Source organism: Sturnus vulgaris, chromosome W (genome assembly GCF_052056855.1).
Source record: "Sturnus vulgaris isolate bStuVul1 chromosome W, bStuVul1.hap1, whole genome shotgun sequence".
Taxonomy (NCBI): Eukaryota; Metazoa; Chordata; class Aves; order Passeriformes; family Sturnidae; genus Sturnus; species Sturnus vulgaris.
In genome coordinates this window covers 45,177,625-45,198,809 of record NC_142282.1, presented here as the reverse complement: position 1 = coordinate 45,198,809, position 21,185 = coordinate 45,177,625, and the positions used below count along the sequence as shown (strand labels likewise).

General features: G+C 45.9%; 1 protein-coding gene across 1 annotated transcript; it reads right to left on the bottom strand.

Moving 5' to 3' along the window:
• Nucleotides 1-7,517: 7,517 nt before the first annotated feature.
• On the bottom strand, nucleotides 7,518-8,360 carry LOC148220233 (endogenous retrovirus group K member 5 Gag polyprotein-like). The gene has a single exon (XM_088155632.1). The coding sequence runs from the start codon at nucleotides 8,213-8,215 to the stop codon at nucleotides 7,631-7,633; it is 585 nt and encodes a 194-aa protein (XP_088011758.1). The 5' UTR covers nucleotides 8,216-8,360; the 3' UTR covers nucleotides 7,518-7,630.
• Nucleotides 8,361-21,185: the final 12,825 nt, after the last annotated feature.

Below are 21,185 nucleotides of genomic sequence, written 5' to 3'. Positions count from 1 at the left end.
ATGAGGGGGACCCGATGGCTGGGGGGAGAAAAAGTTGTGTGATAAGACCTTCACAGCTTCCTCCTCCACGGGCCTGCGGCTCTGGCATGGGGGGAGGCCGACTCTTGCTGCTGTCGGACAGGCCGGGCCTGCCCAGGTGGCCATGAGCAGTGTGGGGCTGCAGCCCAGCCCCAGAAAGGCTGATTAACACCTCAGCCGCCCCCCCAGTGCAGCCTGAGCCTGGCCCAACTTTTGTAGTTGTGTTAAACTTTAACTCTTTAGTGTTCAGATAAGATTTGCAAAGCCTCCAGCCTTTCCTTTGAATATGAAAGGGAATAAGAGGATTTCTGAAGTCAGTGACGTAAGAGCTAAGTTTTTAAGATGGAAGGAGAATGAGAAGATGCTGAAATGGCTGAAAAATCTTTTTGTAAAATTGTAGGGATGAACTAATGTACTGAATATTCCTATAAACCATGGAAAAAGACATGGGGGGATGGAAATGTTCCTTTTAATAGATGATTTGACTAAAGAGCACCTGTGTTGAGAATTTCTGCCCTGAGAAAAGAAGGGGATTTTGGTTTTCTGAAGATGAAGCCTGAGCAGAGAGAAAGGAGACAGAGAGAATCTTTGTTGTCGAACATTTCATTCTTAAAAGTAATACCCCATGAGACAGACATGGCCCACATCTACAACTTTGGGACGGCTGTAGAGTTGGGAGGAGCTTCACGGTTGCAGGTTCCCGGGCGGATGCAAATCGTGAAAGATAAAACCACAAGAGAACTGTCTTTTTCCTTCTCATGGGAAAAAATCCCTACAACTTCAACAAGAAGAGGCTTCTCTCTCCAGAAGTGAACTGAGAAAGACTAAATTGGGGATTGACCAAAGTATTTGTTATATGTTTGTTTTGTTGTTATGAAGGTTGGGAGAGGGAAGGAAGGAGTGGTCTGAAAATCTTATTCTGAATTTTTTTTCTTTTCCTTTCTCTTTGTTTGTGTAGTTAATAAATTTTCTTTTATACTTTCTCAAGTTTTAGGCCTGCCTTGCTCTTTTGCTCCTGGTTCTGTCTCACAACAGGAAAAATAAGTTTATTTAAATTGGCAACTCAAACCGAAGACATTAATTTGGTACGTTGGCTGGGAAATCAAAATTAAACCAAGACAAGTTAGAACAGTGGAAAACTACTGTAGGAAAATATAAAGAGAACCCAAATAAAGTGGCAAAATTGGTGGAAGAGCCTATTAACTCACAAAACCCTGACTGGGCTGATTTAAACTCCATGTTAGATACATTACTTGACCCCACTGAAAGACAGATGGTTAATAAAGCCATCACAACCTCCGTGGAGGGGAACATAGCCAGTGGATTGCTTCAGGGTACTGTCACTCAGATATTTCCCCTTGAGAATCCTGGGTGGGATCTAAATATACCAGAACATATGGCAAGGCTAAAACGATATCAAAGTCTGGTAGTATATGGGTTAAAACATGGAATACCTAAGGCTATAAATTGGTCAAAGCTTTATGAAGTAAGACAAAATTATGACGAATCACCATCTGATTTTTTGAACAGGTTAATAGAAACTGCCATCAAATATACTGACCTAGACCCTGAATCAACTGATGGTAAAGCACACTTGGTTTTGTTGTTTATGGGTCAGGCTTCAAATGATATAAGAAGGAAGCTGCAGAAGATAGAGGGGGTCCGAGATATGGAGAGACTGCCAGAGGTTGCCTGGAAAGTGTTTCGAGATAGAGGTTCAATGGAAAGAGTTAAATCCATTAAATCCCAACTCAGTAAGAAGGCAACTCAGGAGAAGTCACACAAAAAAAAATTTCCCCTATGGAGAAGGACCAGTGTGCATACTGTAGAAAGTGGAGACATTGGAAAAAGGATTGTCCAGTGTTAAAAGGAAAATCCTCAGTTCCCCAGCTCCCAATAGTACAAACCTCAAGTGGCTCAGGCTCTGAGTGATGGAGACCGAGGGCTATTCCCCCAGCAGAGCCCTTGATTATAACTAAGCTGGGGAAAGATGACATCGAGTTTTTGGTAGATACAGGAGCAGCATATTCTGTATTAAATACCTTAGAAGGGGAACTGAGTCACGACACTGTACATGTTGTTGGGGCGACTGGGGTAAGTGAAACACGGCCTTTCTTCCAACCTTTAAAATTCAAATTGGGGAAGCATTGGGTAACTCATCAATTCCTTTATATGCCTAACTCCCCAAAACCATTGCTGGGGAGGGACCTACTGGAAAAACTGGAATCAGAAATCAAATTCAAAAAGGGAAAGGGTGTACAGGTTGTGATTCCTGAATCTAAATTTGTCCAAGTTGCTGCACTTTTTATACAGGAAAAATGCAGTGAAATTCCTGCTGAGGTGGAAAATGTGGTAGATCCAATAGTGTGGGCCAGTGATATCCCAGGAAGATCCAAACGGGCAGAACCAGTGAGTATTGCACTCAAACCAGGAGCTACACCGGTAAGGCAAAAACAATACCCTTTAAAATTAGAGCATCATAAGGGATTGGTACCTATAATTGAAAAAATTCTACAACATGGTTTGTTAGTACAATGTGAGTCTAAATTCAATACCCCCATTTTAGCTGTCAAAAAAGCAGATGGTAAGAGTTACTGATTAGTACAAGATTTAAGAGCAATCAACAAAATTACAGAGGATATACACCCAGTAGTAGCCAATCCCTACACTCTCTTGACCACACTGACAGATGAGTTAGGGTGGTTTTCGGTTATAGATCTAAAGGATGCCTTTTTCTGCATTCCTGTGCATAAAAACAGTCAAGACCTTTTTGCTTTTGAGTGGGAAAATTCCGAGACAGGGAGGAAATGTCAACTTACCTGGAGAGTTCTACCCCAAGGTTTCAAGAACAGCCCTACCATATTTGGAAACCAGCTAGCAAAGGAACTGGAAGATTGGAAAGGACAAGAGCCAGAGGGAGTTATCCTTCAATATGTGGATGATATCCTGATTACAGCCAGAACCAGGGAGGACTGCATACTATTCACTCTAAGTTTATTAAATTTCTTGGGATTGAGTGGGTACAGAGTCTCTAAAGACAAAGTACAGATTGCTAAAGAAGCAGTAGTCTATTTGGGACTTGAGCTCTTCCGTGGACACCGACAGCTTAGCAAGGAATGAAAAGAAGCTATCTGTCGACTCCCAGAACTCCATACTGTAAGAGAGATGCAAGCTTTCCTGGGAATGGCAAGTTGGTGTCGTTTGTGGATAGCAAATTATGGATTACTGGTAAAACCCTTATATGGGGCATTAAAAGCAGCCGAGAAAGGAATTATTCCATGGACTGAACATGCTAGAGCAGCTTTTAAACAGCTGAAACACTCTCTAATGTCAGCTCCAGCACTGGGACTGCCCAATCTAACAAAACCTTTTGAACTTTTTACATATGAGAGACAGAGTATGGCTCTGGGGGTACTAGCACAGCGTCTTGGGAACCAGCGGAGAGCTGTGGCCTATTTTTCCAAACAGCTAGACAGTGTTGCCCAAGGTTGGCCAGGATGCCTAAAGGCCGTGGCAGCCACTGTAATTTTGATCCAGGAGGCCCGAAAACTCACGCTTGGGTGACACATTGTAGTGTATATACCCCATGCAGTAGCATCTGTCCTTGAGCAAAAGGGGGAACATTGGCTGTCCGGCAACTGGATCCTGAAATACCAATTGCTGCTATTAGAACAGGATGATGTTACCCTGAAAACGACTTCTGTTGTTAACCCTGCCATGTTTCTGTCTTCCATCTCAATTGGCAATGAACCAGAGCATGACTGCTTGCAAATAATTGAAGAGGTCTATTCCAGCCGACCAGATCTGAAAGATGTGCCCATGGAGAATCCAGATTGGGAGCTCTTTATGGATGGAAGCAGTTTTATGAAAAATGGCAAAAGGATGACAGGCTATGCAGTGACCACACAGGACAAGGTAGTAGAGGCAAAGGCCCTGTCAGCAGATGTGTCATCACAGAAGATTGAACTGATTGCATTGACAAGAGCCTTAGACCTGAGCAAGGGGAAAAAGGTAAATATATGGACTGACTCTAAGTATGCATTTAGTGTTGTCCATGCCCATGGAGCCATCTGGAAGGAAAGAGGACTCTTGAATGCTCAAGGTAATCAGATCAAGCATGCTGAGCAAATCCTTGCCCTCTTAGAGAGCATTAAAAAACCTGCAAAAGTAGCTGTTATACATTGTAGAGGTCACCAAAAGGGAAAATCCACTCCAGAATTGGGAAACTGCTTTGCTGATAAAACGGCAAGAAGGATTGCAGAAAAAGGTATTCTTGCAGTGGTTCCACAAAAAGAGATTGATTTATTGGGGTACACCCTGAAATATGACCAAGCGGACCACAAACTAATAAAATTTCTCAAAGCTGAAATTACAGAGAGTGGATGGGCTGTTACACCAACAAACCAGGTGGTAGTCCCACCCCTGATCCTATGGGAGTTAGTACAAAGAGAACATGAAACCACACATTTCGGGATTGAAAAACTTTTGAAACATCTAAAAAAGGTAGTAATAGGAAAGGGAATGACTGATATACAATCGGTAGTAAGTAAATGAGAAATTTGTTGTAAGAACAACCGAGACACAAGGAAAAGAGTTGTGTTAGGAGCAACAAAGGCAGGGGATCTTCCTGGGGATTACTGGCAAATAGATTTTGTGGAGTTACCACGCAAAGAAGGATACCGGTACATACTGGTATTAGTTGACACCTTCAGTGGATGGCCGGAAGCTTACCCCTGTCGCACTAACACAGCCAAGGAGTTGGTGAAAGTCTTGCTCAATCATATAATTCCGAGGTTCGGGGTTCCCTTGGGAATGTCATCAGATAGGGGACCACACTTTGTAGCTACAGTGGTTAAAGAAGTTAGTCGGGTTTTGGGAATTATTTGGGATCTGCATACACCCTATAGACCTCAAGCAAGTGGTAAAGTTGAACGTATGAATGGAACTCTTAAAAGACAAATTAGTAAAATTTGCCAAGAAACATCTATGACATGGGCTCAGGCCCTACCTATAGCTTTGTTGAGAATCCGTATACAACCCAGACGAAGGGATAACATTAGTCCCTATGAAATATTGTATGGTAGACCATATCAAATCCTACACATTCCAGGTGAAATTCATATGAAGGCGAAACGTGATCTACAGTGTTACTTAATGGCTTTGAGTTCCACTTTGCAGAAACTTCAGAGTTACATCGTGTTATCCAGACCCATAGGACTAGACAGACCAGCACATCCATTCCAGCCTGGAGACTGGGTCTATGTGAAGTGGTGGGACAGTGATCCTCTGCAAGCCAAGTGGAAAGGACCATTTAAAGTCCTGCTGATCACCTTCACCGCAGTCAACGTTGCTGGCAGAGGACCCTGGATCCACTATTCTAGAATTAAGAAAGCTTCTGCTCCCGAATAATTGTAACAACAAAACTGATGGAAACAATATTTTAAGTGATTCCTCTTCTGTGTCTAATTACTACTCTTTTATATAATAGTTGATTGTGTAGAATACTATTCTTGTTAGATATTTAGATGTTTATTATTATTAAGTTTATGTTTATTATGTATTCACTATTAGATATTTATCTAATGTTAGATATTTCTCATTATTAGGTACTTATTTGTCATTAAATACTTGTCAGCAATATTTAGAATAGAGACTCGACAAGGTAAAAGCCTTGTCGAGCCTCTAAAGGGGGGAAATTGATACCTCTAAGTTTAAGTTTTCTGTTCTGTTCTGCTTGGATGTGCTTTTCTGTTCTGCTTGGGTGATGAAGACAAAACAGTCCGATTCCACCTAGGGACTCAAGGACAGTATCTTTAAACTTCAAGCCCTAAGCATAAACAATGTGAAAAGAGGAGGGCAGACACAAAAGCAAGCAAGAAGGATGAAACTTCCCTATTTGAGACTATTAATTGGACAGTTGACTCCTGCATGCAAATGGACTGAAACCTATAAAGGTGTGAGAACTCGTGGCCAAGCACTCCTTTTCTTCCATCTTGGAGCCATCTGGGCAGGGGTCACAACTGTGGCACTTGTATTGCTGGGGTGTGGCTTTTGTAGGCCTTTCATGGGCCTCACAATAAATACCCATTTTGTTCCACTAAACTCTGTGTGTAGCCTCTGTTCCAGCTCCTCAAGGCATCAGTACCACTGACAAATGGTTGGGCTGTTTCGACAACCTTGAGGCAAAACCCTCCATTGATATCTCTGTCCAGGCTCTGAATTATTCACTGTTGGTACTGTAAAAGCAAACTTTGGTCTGTCGTCAGGGCACAAGGGGATAGTAAAAAAACAGTCTTTCAAATCAACGACCAGAATGTCCCATCCAGCTGGGAGCATGGTGGGCGATGGCATCCCAGGCTGCAATGCCCCCATGCTCTCCATGACAGCATTTATCTTTCGGAGATCTTGTAACAATCTCCATTTTCCTGACTTTTTTTCTATCACAAAGACAAGGCTGTTCCAGGGACTGCTGGTAAGTTCGAGGTGTCCCTGTTCTAATTGCTCTTGGACTAATTGGCGAAGGGCTAATAATTTTGTTTTTGGCAGGGACCACTGTGCTTGCCAAACTGGGGTATTAGTCAACCACCAGAGAGGCATTGTAGGATAATTCCTGCCCTTCATTTCAGTGGTCCCATTTACAAATTTGACTGAATGTGCACTCCCCAGGCAGCCAAAACATCCTGTCCCCAGAGGTTGATCGGAGCTGAGGTTATGTAGGGCCGGATGGTAGCTGTCTGCCCCTCCAAATTCCTGATCAGCACAGGCCACTGACTCACAAAAGTCTGTGCTGTGCCTCCCACACCTTCAATGGCCTGGCCAAGAGGGGCCATCGGCCATGTGGGAGGCCAGGCAAAATAGGAAATCACAGTGACATCTGCCCTGGGATCGAGCAAACCTCTGAGCTGGATCTGGGGTGGGTTGGCAGCTGGCACCGACAAAGTGCACACCATCTGTGGGCGCTGATCGGAGATGTTCATTGTCCAAAAGACTTGTGGTGGTCCTGTGGAGCTGAAACCGCCATCTTTCCGGTCTCAATGATCAGCCCTGGGAACATATGAGAGAAAAGGCACAAGTTGGGAGATATGGGTTCCTGCCAGGATAGTGACAGGAGGACATGGAGTAGAAACCATGGCACAGATTTGTCCTGTGAAGTCAGCATCAATGACCCCTGGGTGGATGAAGATTCCCTGGATGGTGGCACTGGATCGGCCTACAAGCAGTGCACTGAGCCCATGGCCCAGAGGACCAAAGGCATCCAGAGGGATCTTGTGCACACTGACAGAGTCTAGGACAACTGTGGCTGCGGTGTGTACATCCATGCTGGCAGAGCCCCTGGTGCAGGCTGCATGCTGACTGAGGAAACCTGTGCCATTGCAGGGTTCTGGGGTGCCATTTCTGTCTGAGCACCACACCCCTGGGTGCTGGTCAGCCCATTTCCCTGGTCCAGCACAGGCTTCTTTGTTTTGCACTGATTGGCATAATGTCCTGGTTTTTTGCATTTAGCACACAGAAAAGTAGGCATGTTAGCCTTCTGTTGCTGTGGCTTCTGCTTATTGTTGCTATTATTTTTCCCATGCTTTTTCTGACCACCTCCTGACATGTTTTGATGATGTCACATGGCAGCTGCTAAAGTGAAGATCTCATGATCTATGGTTTCCACCTTAGCACATGCCTGGATCATCTCAGTCAAAGAGAGGTCCCCTGGCATAGCCTGGATGATTTTTAAACAATCAACATTAGCATTGTCCGTAGCCAGCTGTTTACATAACAACTGTCTTAGGGCATCATCCTCAACCTGCTTTTTCAAGGCAGCTGCAATTTTCTCAACAAATTGTAGGAAAGGTTCTCTGGGACCCTGAGTAATTTTCACATATTTTTGTTGTGGGGCAGCAGCTTCCATAGTTTTTAACATGGCTGCAAGCCCTGTTTTTTGGCATTGTTCTAGAATCAGGGGGTCCCAGGTGGCTTGCATGTCAGGGCTAGCAAATTGATGTTGACCCATCAAAGCATCTGTCCCCACAGCATATCTAGGATCTTGCCAGGGTTGCTGCATATTCTCAGCAGCAGCCCTGTCAGCCATCTGTCTCCAGTTGTCCTCAAACAGTCTAAATTGGACAGACTGGAACAGCACCTGGGCCAGATGCTTAATATCATAGGGTGGTAGTAAATTGGTATTCAACAACCTAATAATTTGCATCACTTGTGCAGAACCAAGCCCATATTTTGCTACCTTGTCCTGTAAATCTTGGACAACATGCCAAGCTATGATGTCATGCCTATCTGCCTGCCCTGAGCCAGGCACAGCCTTGAAGACAGGAAAGGCCTGAGGTCCTGTCTTGGTTTGAAAGACAGGTATTTGCTAAGGAAAGGCAAGAGCCCCCTTCCTGAGATGCAGAATGCAACCCCCTCCCTTTTAATTATTTTAGTTTTAAAGCAGAGGCCTTCAGGCAGGAGATATGGGGATAAGGATAACAGTTCTTTACTGATATCTAACAAGGCAGAAAAACAACAACAGCTATAAAAATTGACAACAGAACAGAACAGTCTAGCTCCGCTCCAGTCCCTTTTGGCCGCAGGCCGTCTCCCTGCGCTCAGTTACCGGTGCTGTGGGGGCAGGGCAGGTCCCGCGCAGTCGAAGAGGGCTGGGTGATGGCGGCAGCGTCCCAGGGGTGAGAGGGATGGGAAAGTGACTCCCCCCTCACGGTGTCGGTCGTGGTGCTCAGCAGAGTGTCCGGAGATTGTAGGGTGAGGTGGGAGAGCAGCAGAGCTATGTCCAACGGCAGGGAGCGTGGATCTCAGTGCTGGGATGGCAGGGGAGATGCCAGATCGGAGCCCGGGCTGTCCTCCCACTCCACGAGCCAAGCGAGAGAGAGTCCCCCGCTCCCAGACCCCCCTGTCCCACCTTTCCTTTTCCGGTTCCCCCCCTCCCCCTCCACCCACCCCCCCTACGAGAGAACATTATCTGTCGTTTTAAGGTGTAGCCACAACTACTTAGCATAACAATGGGATAAATTCCACAGAAAGAAAAGGGAACAATTCAACCCCCCAACTGGTCCCCCAGTCCCCTCAGGGACCGGGCTGATCTCAGCTGGATCTACTTGAACGCCTTCCTCCACCCGGAGAACACCCTCTGGCATTCCCAAACGTTCTAGTAAATCCCAGTCTCCTTGTTGCAATGCTTTGATTTTCACCGCCTCCCAGAAGCTGTGATGATTCTTGGGCCGGACTGTGACTGAACACGGGGGTAGAGTCCACAGGCTGCTCCGAGGGGAAGCTGAGGGACCAGCACAGCGTCGACTGTCTGATGCAGGTCCTCGCCTTCGGAGGAGGGTCTTCTGTGCCTCTCCACTCCAGGTGCTGGGCTGGAGTGATGAGAGCGGTCCCTGTCCCATGGAGAATGGTGCAGCAGGCACAGATGCAGCGGGGGTAGGTTTGTTGACGGAAATGCACAGAGTTCTGGCAGCAGTCCTGGTGCACCAGGGGGAGAACCCTGTACTTCCGGGTGGGCGGGGTGCATCATCGGGGGCGGCACGTCAGACGTCACAGCCCTGCCCATCACTGGGGCGGGCTGCTATGGCTCCACCTCCAGAGGCGGGCCAGGCTGCGACATCACCGAGGAGGGGGCGGGCAGCACCCCCTCCACCTCTGCAGCCGGTGTCACCTGCTCCGTCCCTGCAGACCGGCCCGTAGGCAACAAGGGAGCCGCCTCTGTTCCCCAGCATGCCAGGAGGGAAGGGGGGGCCAGTGCCAGGGGGGCCCACTGCCTCGCCGGGGGGGTTCGCTGCCGCACCACCCACAGGCGCAGCTGCCAGGAAGACACCATCCCCGGATGCCCCCGGCCCCGGGCCCGCACCACCCTGTGGCATTCCGGGCGCTGCCACCACTGCGCCTACCTGAGTGGCCATGAATCTTTCCAGTGTTACATGCACAGTCTGCATAACTTGTTCTGAGACCAGGGCTGTGATCTGGCTCAGCAGGTCTATCGAAATGGATGACAAACACGCTGCTCCAGTCGGCGAGGGGGCCGTGGGACGGTCGGATAGCTGGCTCAGCGCCGACTGCCCGGACCCCGTGCCTTGCGAAAAGGGGGGAGGGGGGGGTCGAAGGCTGTGAGACAGACAGAAACGAACAGCCAGCCCCGCTCCCTCCTTCAGAGCCCAATCCCTCTAGAAGTGTGGGGGAGGGGTATTTCGGCGGGATGTAGTCGTTTGGGGAGGAATGCACCGACGGAGAGAAATCCCTGGGCGATGGGTAGTTTGGCCGGGGGGCGGGATTTTCTTGGGGAATACCCGCCCGCAGAACCTCCAGGCAGGGCACGTGTGGGGGGGGATCTTCCATCTCCTGGTCCTCGGACATTTCGTTCCCCATTTCCCCCCCGTCCCCCATCATGAATCGATTAATGAGTCCCCAAGTGGTTAGCAAAGGGGATACTGAAGTATCTGTGACTAGCAGGGCGCCCCATAACCGCTCTTCTAGCTGCCTCCGTGATTCTGGGGAAAAGGCTTCTTTGGGGTCCTCGGAGAAACCATGCTCTTTTGCCCATGCCAGTACGGCGATCAAATCTTTGTCTGGAATCGGGGCTTCCAAATTCTCTAGGACCCCTTTCCAAATGGAAAGGACAGATTCCTCTTGATTAGTTAAGCGGTTCCCCATTATCTAACTGCTTTCCCAACTAATTGCTTAGCCGGGGACGGGGAACTAGACAGTACCTCAGCCGTCCGGATTTCCGGTTCGCCGATGGGTCCGCACGGTCTCCTCGCGGTGCTGCCCGCCGACTCCTCGGTGCTGCGTGCTGGGCGCTGTGAGCCGCACGGCTCCGCAGCACTCCGTGATGCCTTCACTGTCCCCTGCCTGGCAGCTCAGCTCCGCGGAGCCCCGCACTGCTTCGTGGTTCGTGCTGGGCCGCCCTGATCCGGCCGGCGGCTCCCCGAGCTCCGCTCCCGGAGACGGTCGCGATCCCCTGCGGTGGTCTGGTCCGGGAGCGATGTTCGTCAGGTACGATCTCGGTGGGCACCTCCAGATGTGGTTACTGCGCTGCAGAGAGAGAGAAAAGGCAGCAACACACACGGACCTCTTCTGGGGAAAAAAGTCCAACTTTATTGTATGGACAACCCGTATTTAAAGTGTGTTGCGTGCAGCTAGGACAGGACAGTAGTTCACTGGACAATTGGGAAAAACATCCCTGGGACAGCATGTCCGGATGTCCCACGGGAAAGACACCAGGTGTTAATCTTTATTATTAATTCCATTCTGTTTTTCACCAAGTTATCACTCTGGGAGACTGCCTCCCTAACTGAAGCTGTAGTCAGCTTGTCAGCCTGGGAATGGACCTGAGAGACAGGAGAAATCCAGGCCTGAAAAGAATTTCCAAGCTGTAATTCCCTAGCTCTGTGAATGAGTGTTTCCACACATATGTATTGTATGTAAGATCTTGGGGAATAAATAGAGGGCAAAGAATCTTGTTTGGGGCGGTCATGCCTTTCGGAGGTGACTCCCGTGCCACCTGCCGGTGAATAAACATACCACTTTCTAACTTTAATTAGTTAGAGGGTCTTTGTCGGTGATTATACCGGTTTTTAACGATTCATTTGACGAGCCAGCCAGGAGAAGGCTCTGCTTGGCTGTGAGACCAGCCCTGGTAGCGGACCCCTCGGGGCGTCCCCAGGATATTTCTGGAAGAGAGGGCTCCGCTGCCTGGACTGTTCATCCCGTAACAGACAAGGACTCCTGACTACCAAAACTCCGGACAAAAGGGTATGTTTAACATTGAAACAGTTTAAATTGTGACCTGTAAGGCGTACACGTGGTCAGGAAAGGCCGTTGGTAAGTCTTGTGCCTCTGTAGTATACTTGCAAGCCAGATTGGCATCTGATCAGTTGTATTTGGTTGCCAGCAGAGAATCCTGTTAAACCTGTTATAGTGAGCAGAAAGGGCTCGGTCTGTAATTGCTGGCAGGAGATTTTGCCATTTCTCTGTCGTAGAGGGCTTGGTAGTTGTAAAAGAAAAATCCCGGTGTATGCTTGTTGAACTGTGTGAATGTGTCCTGACTCTGGGAGCGGTTGAGAGAGAGCTTGTTGAGACGTGCTATTAGCACGAAGTGAGTGGGAGTTTGGACCCGCCATTCCGTTCTTGGGCGACTGAAATGGCCAGGGAAAAACAAAGCGAGTGGAGTGCATGAAAACTTTAAAAGCCCCCTCCCTGCTGTGACTGTGTGTGTGTTCTGGTTACTGAAGACAGTATTCACTATAACTGTATTTCTGAGGCAATAGTGCCTTTTGACTTGTGCAAAAAGTTAGAAAGGTAGCACACGCTGAGTGAAAGAGTTTATTAGTGTCTAGGCAATGAGGCGTGAATACTCTTGAAATAAATTGAGGACAAAAGACAAGACCAGTTTGGCAAGGAGGAGTAGAAGTCCTTAACAAGAGCTTAGTTGTGATTTTAAGTATGGAGGCTGTGTTTGTAGTTTGTTGAAATCAGAATAAGAGCAACTTTGGTCTAAGGATTCAATCTAACTAGACGAATAAAAGGAATTTCTTTACCTCAGTGGTTTGGGCTCAACTCATAGGAGTTTGTGAATTCAGTAAACTGGTGGATAGACAGGTAAAATAAGAAAATATATTTAGAAAGTTTATATCTGATGTCTGCTGGAGGACTTGTGGCTTTGGATTGGGAGAAACAAGCTGTGGAAAATTTAGAGAGTAAAGAAAGAGTGAATGAAATAGCTTGCACTTGTGGGAATTTTCCTGCAGTTTTTGGTGCGTCTACAGGTTGGCCTTGTGCCTGGGTGCTATTACTATTTTTCTTCTGCTAACCAGCACAGTAAATGTAAAGAACAGCTCCTTGATCGAGCTGATAAGTGGAAAGTTACATTTAGTACCTGAGCTGTGGGCTGTAAGAAAAAGACTAGGAAATGGCTGTAAGGATCTTGTCTCGCTGGGTAAAAAGCGAGACAAGAAGCAAAGGATGAGATAATAAGAATTAAAGCAGAGTACCAGTTTTGTTAAGGAAGAGTGATGGGAACTAATCAGAGTAAAGAGATCCCTAAAACTAGTCCTTTGGGGTGCATTTTGGCACACTGGAAGGAGCTAGTGGGGTATGATGGTACAGAGAACAAAAAGACCCTTGTTAAGTTTTGTACAAAGTGGTGGCCACTTTATAAGCTTGAGGGGGGTGCCAGGTGGCCCTCAGTTGGATCTTTACATTATGAGACTTTGCTACATCTTATGTTATTTTTGAGATGCAGAAGTGGGAGCAAGTGACTTATGCTGATGTTGCCTCTGAGTTTTGCCTTCTGATGTTTAAACATTGCTTTGCACTGTTCTCACGCACTCTTCTGATAAACAGAGGGTTGTTTTGCATTCCTCTTCAGAGGAAGAAAGAATGGATAGACATTGGAAGTAACCAATGGAGTCAGAGAGGTTTCTTTAGCATTGTCCAATCCATGATCGTTGTTAGATGTCTTTAAATAGACGTCATGTAAATAAAGTTGTCTTTTCCTGTTCATTCAACCTGGTGTGAGGTGTCTGTCTCTCCTGTGTGGGTGCGACATAGAGCCTACATGCTGACATGTTTTTTTTCCTCCTGAATCACCCTGAGTGACAGAAAGATTGTGGACTCAGAACTCCCTCTGACCCCTTGGTATTGGTCTTAGAAAAAGACAACGAGGCTAAGCTAAAATAATGTTGTAGTACATGCTCCATAAACCAACGCTGCACACACCCTGATAAGGTTTATCCAGCTGACCCGCTGGAGCAAGAATTGGAGAATTTGTTTGACCCACCCCCTAGAAGGCAAAGGGGGGTGAGGGGAGAAGCAAATTTGGGATGGTTATTAACCTCAACTCCCGCTTTACCTTCTACTTCTGAAAAGAAGCCAACTCCAGTTACTCCAACTTCAGCTCCTATTCTACCTCCTGAGATTTCTATTCCAGCTCCAGCTCTCATTCCACCACCTGAGATTTCTATCCAAACTCCAGCCTATGTTCCATCTCCCACTCCAATTAAAGCAATTTCTATTTTAACTCCAGTGTTTGGAACCAAGAAAAGGTGATGATCAAAGAAGAGATTGAAAATGGAGGCAGTAGTTGCTCATGTTAAAAAAAAAAAAAAAAAAAAAAAAAAAAAAAAAGAAACCAAGTTTTTGATAGACACAGGGGCAACATATTCAGTGTTAAATAAAGCCTTAATACCAATATCAGATTATTATGTCATGGCAAAGGAGGCAACTGGCCAATCTAAAAGGGCTTTTTTTTGTAGACCACTGAAATATAAACTTGGGAAACAATAGGGAATTCACAGGTTTTTATATATGCCCAATGATCCGTCAGCACTTTTGGGTAGGGATCTATTGGAACTATTAGAAGCAAAAATAATATTCAAGAATGGGGAAATTAGTTTGGAAGTAAAAGATCAGCAATATGTGGAACTGTTAAGCTTAATGCTAATAACCAAAGAAATTGAAGTTGAAAATGAAGAAGAAATTATTAAGAAAATAACAGAGCAGGTGTTCCCTGGGGAATGAGCTTCTAATATACCAAGGAGAGCAAAGAATGCTCTACCAGTACAAATTCGGATTAAAAAAAAAGAAAACAAAAACAGTTAAAGTTAGTTAAAGAAAGAAGATAGAGAAGTGATTAGTCCAGTGATTGAGAACTTTTTGCAAATAGGACTATTAAAAGAGTGTCAATCGGATTTTAATACTCCTATTTTACCCATGAAAAAGTCCGATGGATCATACAGGTAATTACAAGATTTAAGAGCTGTTAATAAAATAACTGAAGATTTATACCCAGTGGTAGCCAACCCCTACAACTTGTTAACTCGTTTAACATCCGAGCTAACCTGCTTTACCCTTTTAGATTTAAAGGAGGCTTTCTTTTGCCTCCCTCTCCATGAAGCCAGCCAGAAAATTTTTGCATTTGAATGGGACAATCCCAAAACTGGACGTAAAACTCAGCTCACATGGTGTGTGCTACCCCAGGGGTTCAAGAACTCCCCTACCATATTTGGAGAACAGTTGGCAGAAGATCTAGAATCCTGGGAAGCTCCATCAGGAGAAGCACAGCTGTTACAGTATGTGGACGACCTCCTGATAGCTACCAAAACTCAAGAGGCATGTGTGGAGTGGACGGTAAGCCTCCTAAATTTTTTGAGTCTACAGGGGTATTGAATATCACAGAAGAAAGCCCAGATGGTGAGACAAAAAGTTATCTACTTGGGCTATGAGATTAATACTGGACAAAGAACCTTGGGACAAGATCGCAAGGAAACAATATGCCAGACCCCAAAACCCCGGACAGTGAAAGAACTGAGAACCTTCTTGGGCATGACAGGGTGGTGCAGACTGTGGATTTACAGTTATGGGCTCTTAGTCAAACCCCTATATGCCTTGATTACTGAAGGAAGCAGAGATCTCCAATGGATGAAAGAAGCAACATGAGCCTTTGACCAACTAAAGAAGGCCCTCATGTCAGCTCCAGCCCTGGGACTTCCAGGTGTGAGTAAACCATTCTTTCTGTTTTCTCATGAAAAGCAGGGGATTGCTCTGGGAATACTAGCACAAGACCTGGGCCCGTACCAGAGGGCAGTCGCCTTCCTCTCCAAACAGCTGGACACGACAGCCAAGGGGTGGCCAGGGTGCCTCAGAGCTGTTGTTGCAGTAGCAGTGAACATCCAAGAGGCACGCAAATTCACCCTAGGCCAGAAGATGACCGTGCTAGTGTCCCACACAGTGTCTGCAGTCCTGGAGGCGAAAGGGGGACATTGGCTTTCCCCACAAAGATTTCTGAGGTACTGGGCCATACTGGTAGAACAAGATGATGTTGAAATTGTGGTAACTAACATTGTGAAACCAGCTTCTTTCCTCAGCAGAAGTATGGGAGAACCAGTGATCCATGACTGCCTGGAGACCATTGAAGCCACCTACTCCAGTCGCCAGGATCTGAAGGACACCCCTCTCGAAGACACTGAGATCTGGTTCACTGATGGGAGCAGCTACATCATCAGTGGAAAAAGACATGCTGTGTATGCAGTTACCACAAGCAGGGAGGTAATAGAGTCTGGACCATTTCCAACAAACACCTCTGCACAAAAAGCTGAAATAATCACCTTAACCCAGGCCTTAGATCTGGAAAAAGGCAAAGAAATCAGCATTTATACAGACTCAAGGTATGCATTTGGGGTGGTTCATGTACACAGAGCTATTTGGAAAGAAAGAGGATGCTGAACTCACAAGGAAAGAATATTAAACATGCACAAGAAATACTAAAACTATTAGATGCAGTTCAGTTACCTGAAAAGGTAGCTATTATGCACATCAAGGCACACCAAAAAGTGAGCTATGAATTGGAAGAAGGAAATGAGCTGGTGGACAGAAAGGCAAAAGAAGCAGCTAAAGGTGAGGTAATTATTAAAACAATTGAGGCAGCTTTAATTCCAGATGGGCAAATTTCTATTGAGGGTAAGCCAAGGTACAGTAAAAGGGACAAGAAGCTCATTAAGGAAGAAAGAGGGAGTTATAACCAGGAGGGGTGGGCTGTTACAGACAGAGGAAAAGGCAGACTTGTGATCCCCTCTTACATCTTATGGTCATTAGTGAAAAAGGAACATGAGAAAACACATTGGGGAATAGATGCTCTGTACAATTATTTGAAAGATCAAATCATGGCCAGAAACTTGCAAGGTGCAGTAACAATTTGTGACCATCGCTATAGCTACAACTAATGCAGCAACTGCAATATCAAGACGGTTTTGAAGGAGCCCTGATGCACAGCTTTGATAGATGATGAAGAATCTACATATTAGTAAACGAATTTATTAACTCTGAAGAAGGAATGGGGAATGAATCATGGTTTTAAAGAGTTAAGAATTTTGCTAAGGGCAGAAGTAGTTTCCATGACCAAGATGTAAGTTAGGTAGTGTTCTATTCTTACCTGGGGACCGACAGATTCAGAGAGAGGTTGTCTCTATGAGAACTTCCTCTGTGAGTTGATGGGACCAATTAAAGGATGGTTTGGTTATTGACAGCCTGAGGAACTAATTGGAGAAAGTTAGTTCGCTCCTTGAACACAAATTTTGAAGGAGGTAATTCGGAAAAGAGTTGTTTTGTTTGTTTTTTTTTTGGCAGCAGTGCGGGCAACACCAGCCTGGCCTGGCTCCACTGCAGGCCTGGCAGAAGGGCAGGGCCGGGCCTCCTGTCTGGGGAGCTGGCATGGCCTGGCAGGGAGGAGAAGTAGCCATGGCAGTGACTGCTGCTGCTGAGCCCAGGGAGGCTTACTGAGATTCCAGCCGCTCCCCCTCCTTCCCCTTTCCAGTGCAGCCTGAGGGTTCCGAGATCTTGGCACAGCTCCAGCATTGCAGCCTTGCTTTTTCTGTGTGAAATCTTAACTCTTTCAATGCTCAGATAAGACTTGCAGACTTTTCAATCCTCCCTGGAGTGAGAAGGGAAAAATAAAGAGCTAAGTTTCTATAGATAGAAAGAGAATGAGGAGATGCTGTGAAGATGGCTGAAAATCCTTTTGTAAGATTGTAGGGATGAATTGATATTGCACTGAATATTCCTATAAACAGTAGAGAAAGATATGGGGGGTTGGAGATGTTCCATTTGATAAATTGTTAATCAAAAGCATCTGTGTTAAAAATCTTTTGCTCTGAGGAGAAAAGGTGATCTCTGGAGATGAAGCATGAACAGAAAGAAAGGGAGATGAAGATAATTTTTGTTTGGAATAGCTCATTCTTAAAAGTAAATATCCCATGAGTTTGACATGGCCCATAAGCACAGCTTTGGGAAAGCTGTGAAGATGGGAGGAGCTTCACGATTTGTAAGGTTTTTTTCATGGGCGGGTGCCAATCGTGAAAGTGAAGCCAGGAGAGAACTGTTTTTTTCCCTCCTTGTGGAGAAGTCCTGATGGCCTGACAAGAGGAAACTTCTCTCTCTGAAGTGAACTGAAAAAAAAAGACTATTTAAGTTGGGAACTGACTAAAGTAGTTTTATGTACATTTGTCTTGTTGTTATGAAGGTTAAGAGAGGGGAGGAAGGAGTGGTTTGAAGATCTTATTCTAAATTTACTTTTCTTTCTCTTTCTTTGTGTAGTTAATAAAGTTTTTTATACCTTTTAAGTTTTAGACCTGCCTTGCTCTTTTGCTCCTGGTTCTGTCTCACAACAGAAAATGAGTATATTTAAATTGGCAAATCAAAATTATGACAGGTAGGCAAATGGTAGGTTTATAATTACTAGATGCTTAAACTAGAGTTAATTGATATAATTATCTGCTATTATGAACCTGTGTATAGAAGAACATAAAATAAGTGAAACGTTAATCACGAAGCACAAGGCCTTGGATAGTGCCAGAGGGTCACCAAGACCTGATGAAGACTCTCCTGACTTCATCCTTCGAGACCACTGACCCATTTCGAGACCACCGACCCAATTCAAGAGAAGAATTGAGCACATGTGAAGGACTAATGGGCTCATTTTAATATGGGATGGGGATGGGAGGTGCTGGGGTTATGCATATGTATTGTATGTAAGATCTTGGGGAATAAATAGATGGTAAAAAACCTTGTTCCAGGCAGTCATGCCTTTTGGATGTGACTCCCATGCTGCCTGCTGGTGAATAAACATACCACTTTCTAACTTTAATTAGTTAGAGGGTCTTTGTCTGTGATTATACTGGTTTTTAACGATTCAATACCCTGGGCATCCCGTAAGTGCTGTGTGATGACACTCATTATAGACTGTTCCATAACCTTACCTGGTAATGAGGTCAGGCTAACTGGCCTATCATTACCTGGGTCCTCCTTCCTACCCTTCTTCAGGATGGACATCACATTGACCAGCTTCCAGTCATCTGGAACCTCACCAGTGAGTCAGGACTGTTGGTAAATGATGGAGAGTGGCTTCAGAAGCTCATCTGCCAGCTCCCTCATCACCCTGGGTTGGATCCCAGTCGATCCTATAGATTTATGAATAGCCAAGCGGCTCAACAGTTCTCTGACTGCCTCCTCCTGGACAACAGAGGGAGCAGAATGACACCATCTACCAACCCAGGAGGACAGGTGTCTAGAGGACATGCCATCTTCCCACTAAAGACTGAGGCAAAGAAGGCATTAAGCACTTCGGTCTTCTCATCTGAAGTTACTAAGTTCCATCCCGCATCCGATAGAGAACAAAGGTTGGTCTTACCCTTCCTTTTGCCATTAATGTATTTGTAAAAACCTTTTTTATTATCCTTTAGTAAAATTGCCAAATTTTGTTTGAACTGAGATTTGGCCTCCCTAATGTTTTTCCTACATACCCTAGCAACCTGTCTTGGTTTGAAAGACAGGTATTTGGCTAAGGAAAGGCAAGAACCCCTTTCCTGAGATGCAGAGTGCAACCCCCTGTCTTCTAATTATTATAGTTTCAAATCAGAGGCTTTCAGGCAGAAGATATGGGGATAGGAATAACAGTTCTTTACTGATATCTAACAAGGCAAACAGCAGAAACAACAACTGCTATAAAAATTGACAAGGAAACAGAACAGTATAGCTCAGTTCCAGTCCCTTTCTGGCCACAGGCTCCCTCTCCCTGCCCTCAGTTACCGGTGCTGTGGGCAGGGCAGATCCCGCGCAAAGAGGGCTGGAGTGATGGCAGCAGCGGCCCAGGTGTGAGAGGGATGGAGGAGCGACTCTCCCCTCACGCTGTTGGTCGTGGTGCTTGGCAAAGTGTCTGGAGGTAGTAGGATGAAGTGGGAGAGCAGCAGAGCGGTGTTCGACGGCAGGGAACGTGGCTCTCGGCGCTGGGATGGCAGGGAAGATGCTAGATCGGAGCAAGGGCTGTCCTCCTCTCACTCCACGAGCCAAGCGAGAGAGCGAGACCCAGCGCCCAGACCCCTGTCCCACCTTTCCTTTTCTGGTCTCCCTCTATCCCCCACCCCCCTGCGAGAGAAAACTATTGCTACTAAGGTGTCGCCACAAATACTTAGCATAACAATGGGAAAAATTCCACAGAAAGAGAACAATTCAACCCCCAACACAACCCCCTTAAATACTTCCTGAGAGACCTGTCCCTCCTTCCAAAGATGATACATTCTCTTTTCATTCCTAAGTTCCTTCCAAACCTCGTTGCCCATCAAGGCTGGACGTTTGCTTTGTCAATTCATCTTTCGGCACACAGGGACAGTCTGTTCTTGTGTCCTCAAGATCTCTGTTTTGAAGCATGCCCACCTTTCCTGAACTCCTTTGTTTTTAAGGGCTGCTTCCCAAGGAACTCTTTGAATAATTCTCCTAAATAGGCCAAAGTCTGCCCTCTGGAAGTCCAGTGTAAAAGTCTTACTGATGTTCCTCCTCATTTCACCAAATATCGAGAACTCTATAATTTCATGATCACTGTGCACCAAGCAGCTTCCAACCACCACATCTCCCACCAGCCCATCTCTATTTGCAGACAATGAGTCTAACATAGTCCCTCCCCTGGTAGGCTCAATCATCAGCTGCGCCAAAAGTTGTCCTCCATGTACTCTATGAACTTCTTTGACCATCTATTTTCTGCTGTATTAAGTTCCCAGCAGATGTCTGGTAGGTTAAAGTCACGTAAAAGAACAAGGACTGGTGATCCTGAAACACTGTCCAGCTGCTTATAGAATAAGTTGTCCACTTCTGCTTTCTGGTTGGGTGGACAATAACACACTCCCAGTAGGATGTCAGCCCTGTTGGCCTTCCCCTTAATTCTTACCCATAGGCATTCAACTTCATCATCATTACTTTCAATATCCATGGCATCAAAAGCCTCCCTAATATAAAGGGCCACCCTGAAGCAGGGGGTTAGAAGTTAAAAGTCATTTATTAAGGGTTAGAAGTTAGAGGTTAGAAAGTAATTGATTAAGTAATTGAGAGTAGTTATTTGGTCAATATAGGTTGCTTAACCTTTGCTGTGCTTGCGAGAGAAGGATAAGAGAATTGCTGTGCCTGGAAAACAGGATGAGAGGGTTGCTGTGTTTACGAAGGTAGAATGAGACAATGTCTGATAAGGAAAGAGACTGCTGGCCAAAACAACAGGAAGGAATGCCAGACTTGCAAAGTTGTGGAAGAGGGGCTCCTCAGACCCTAGAGTGGCCTAAAGCAGCCTTGCCATCTGGACTGCGACCAAGGAACCAAGGAGCATGGGCAAGGAGACAGGGTGAGGAGTT

Bases quoted from the DNA above. Each gene is read 5' to 3' on its own strand.
- LOC148220233 (XM_088155632.1), bottom strand. From the start codon at position 8,215: ATGCAAATTATTAGGTTGTTGAATACCAATTTACTACCACCCTATGAT.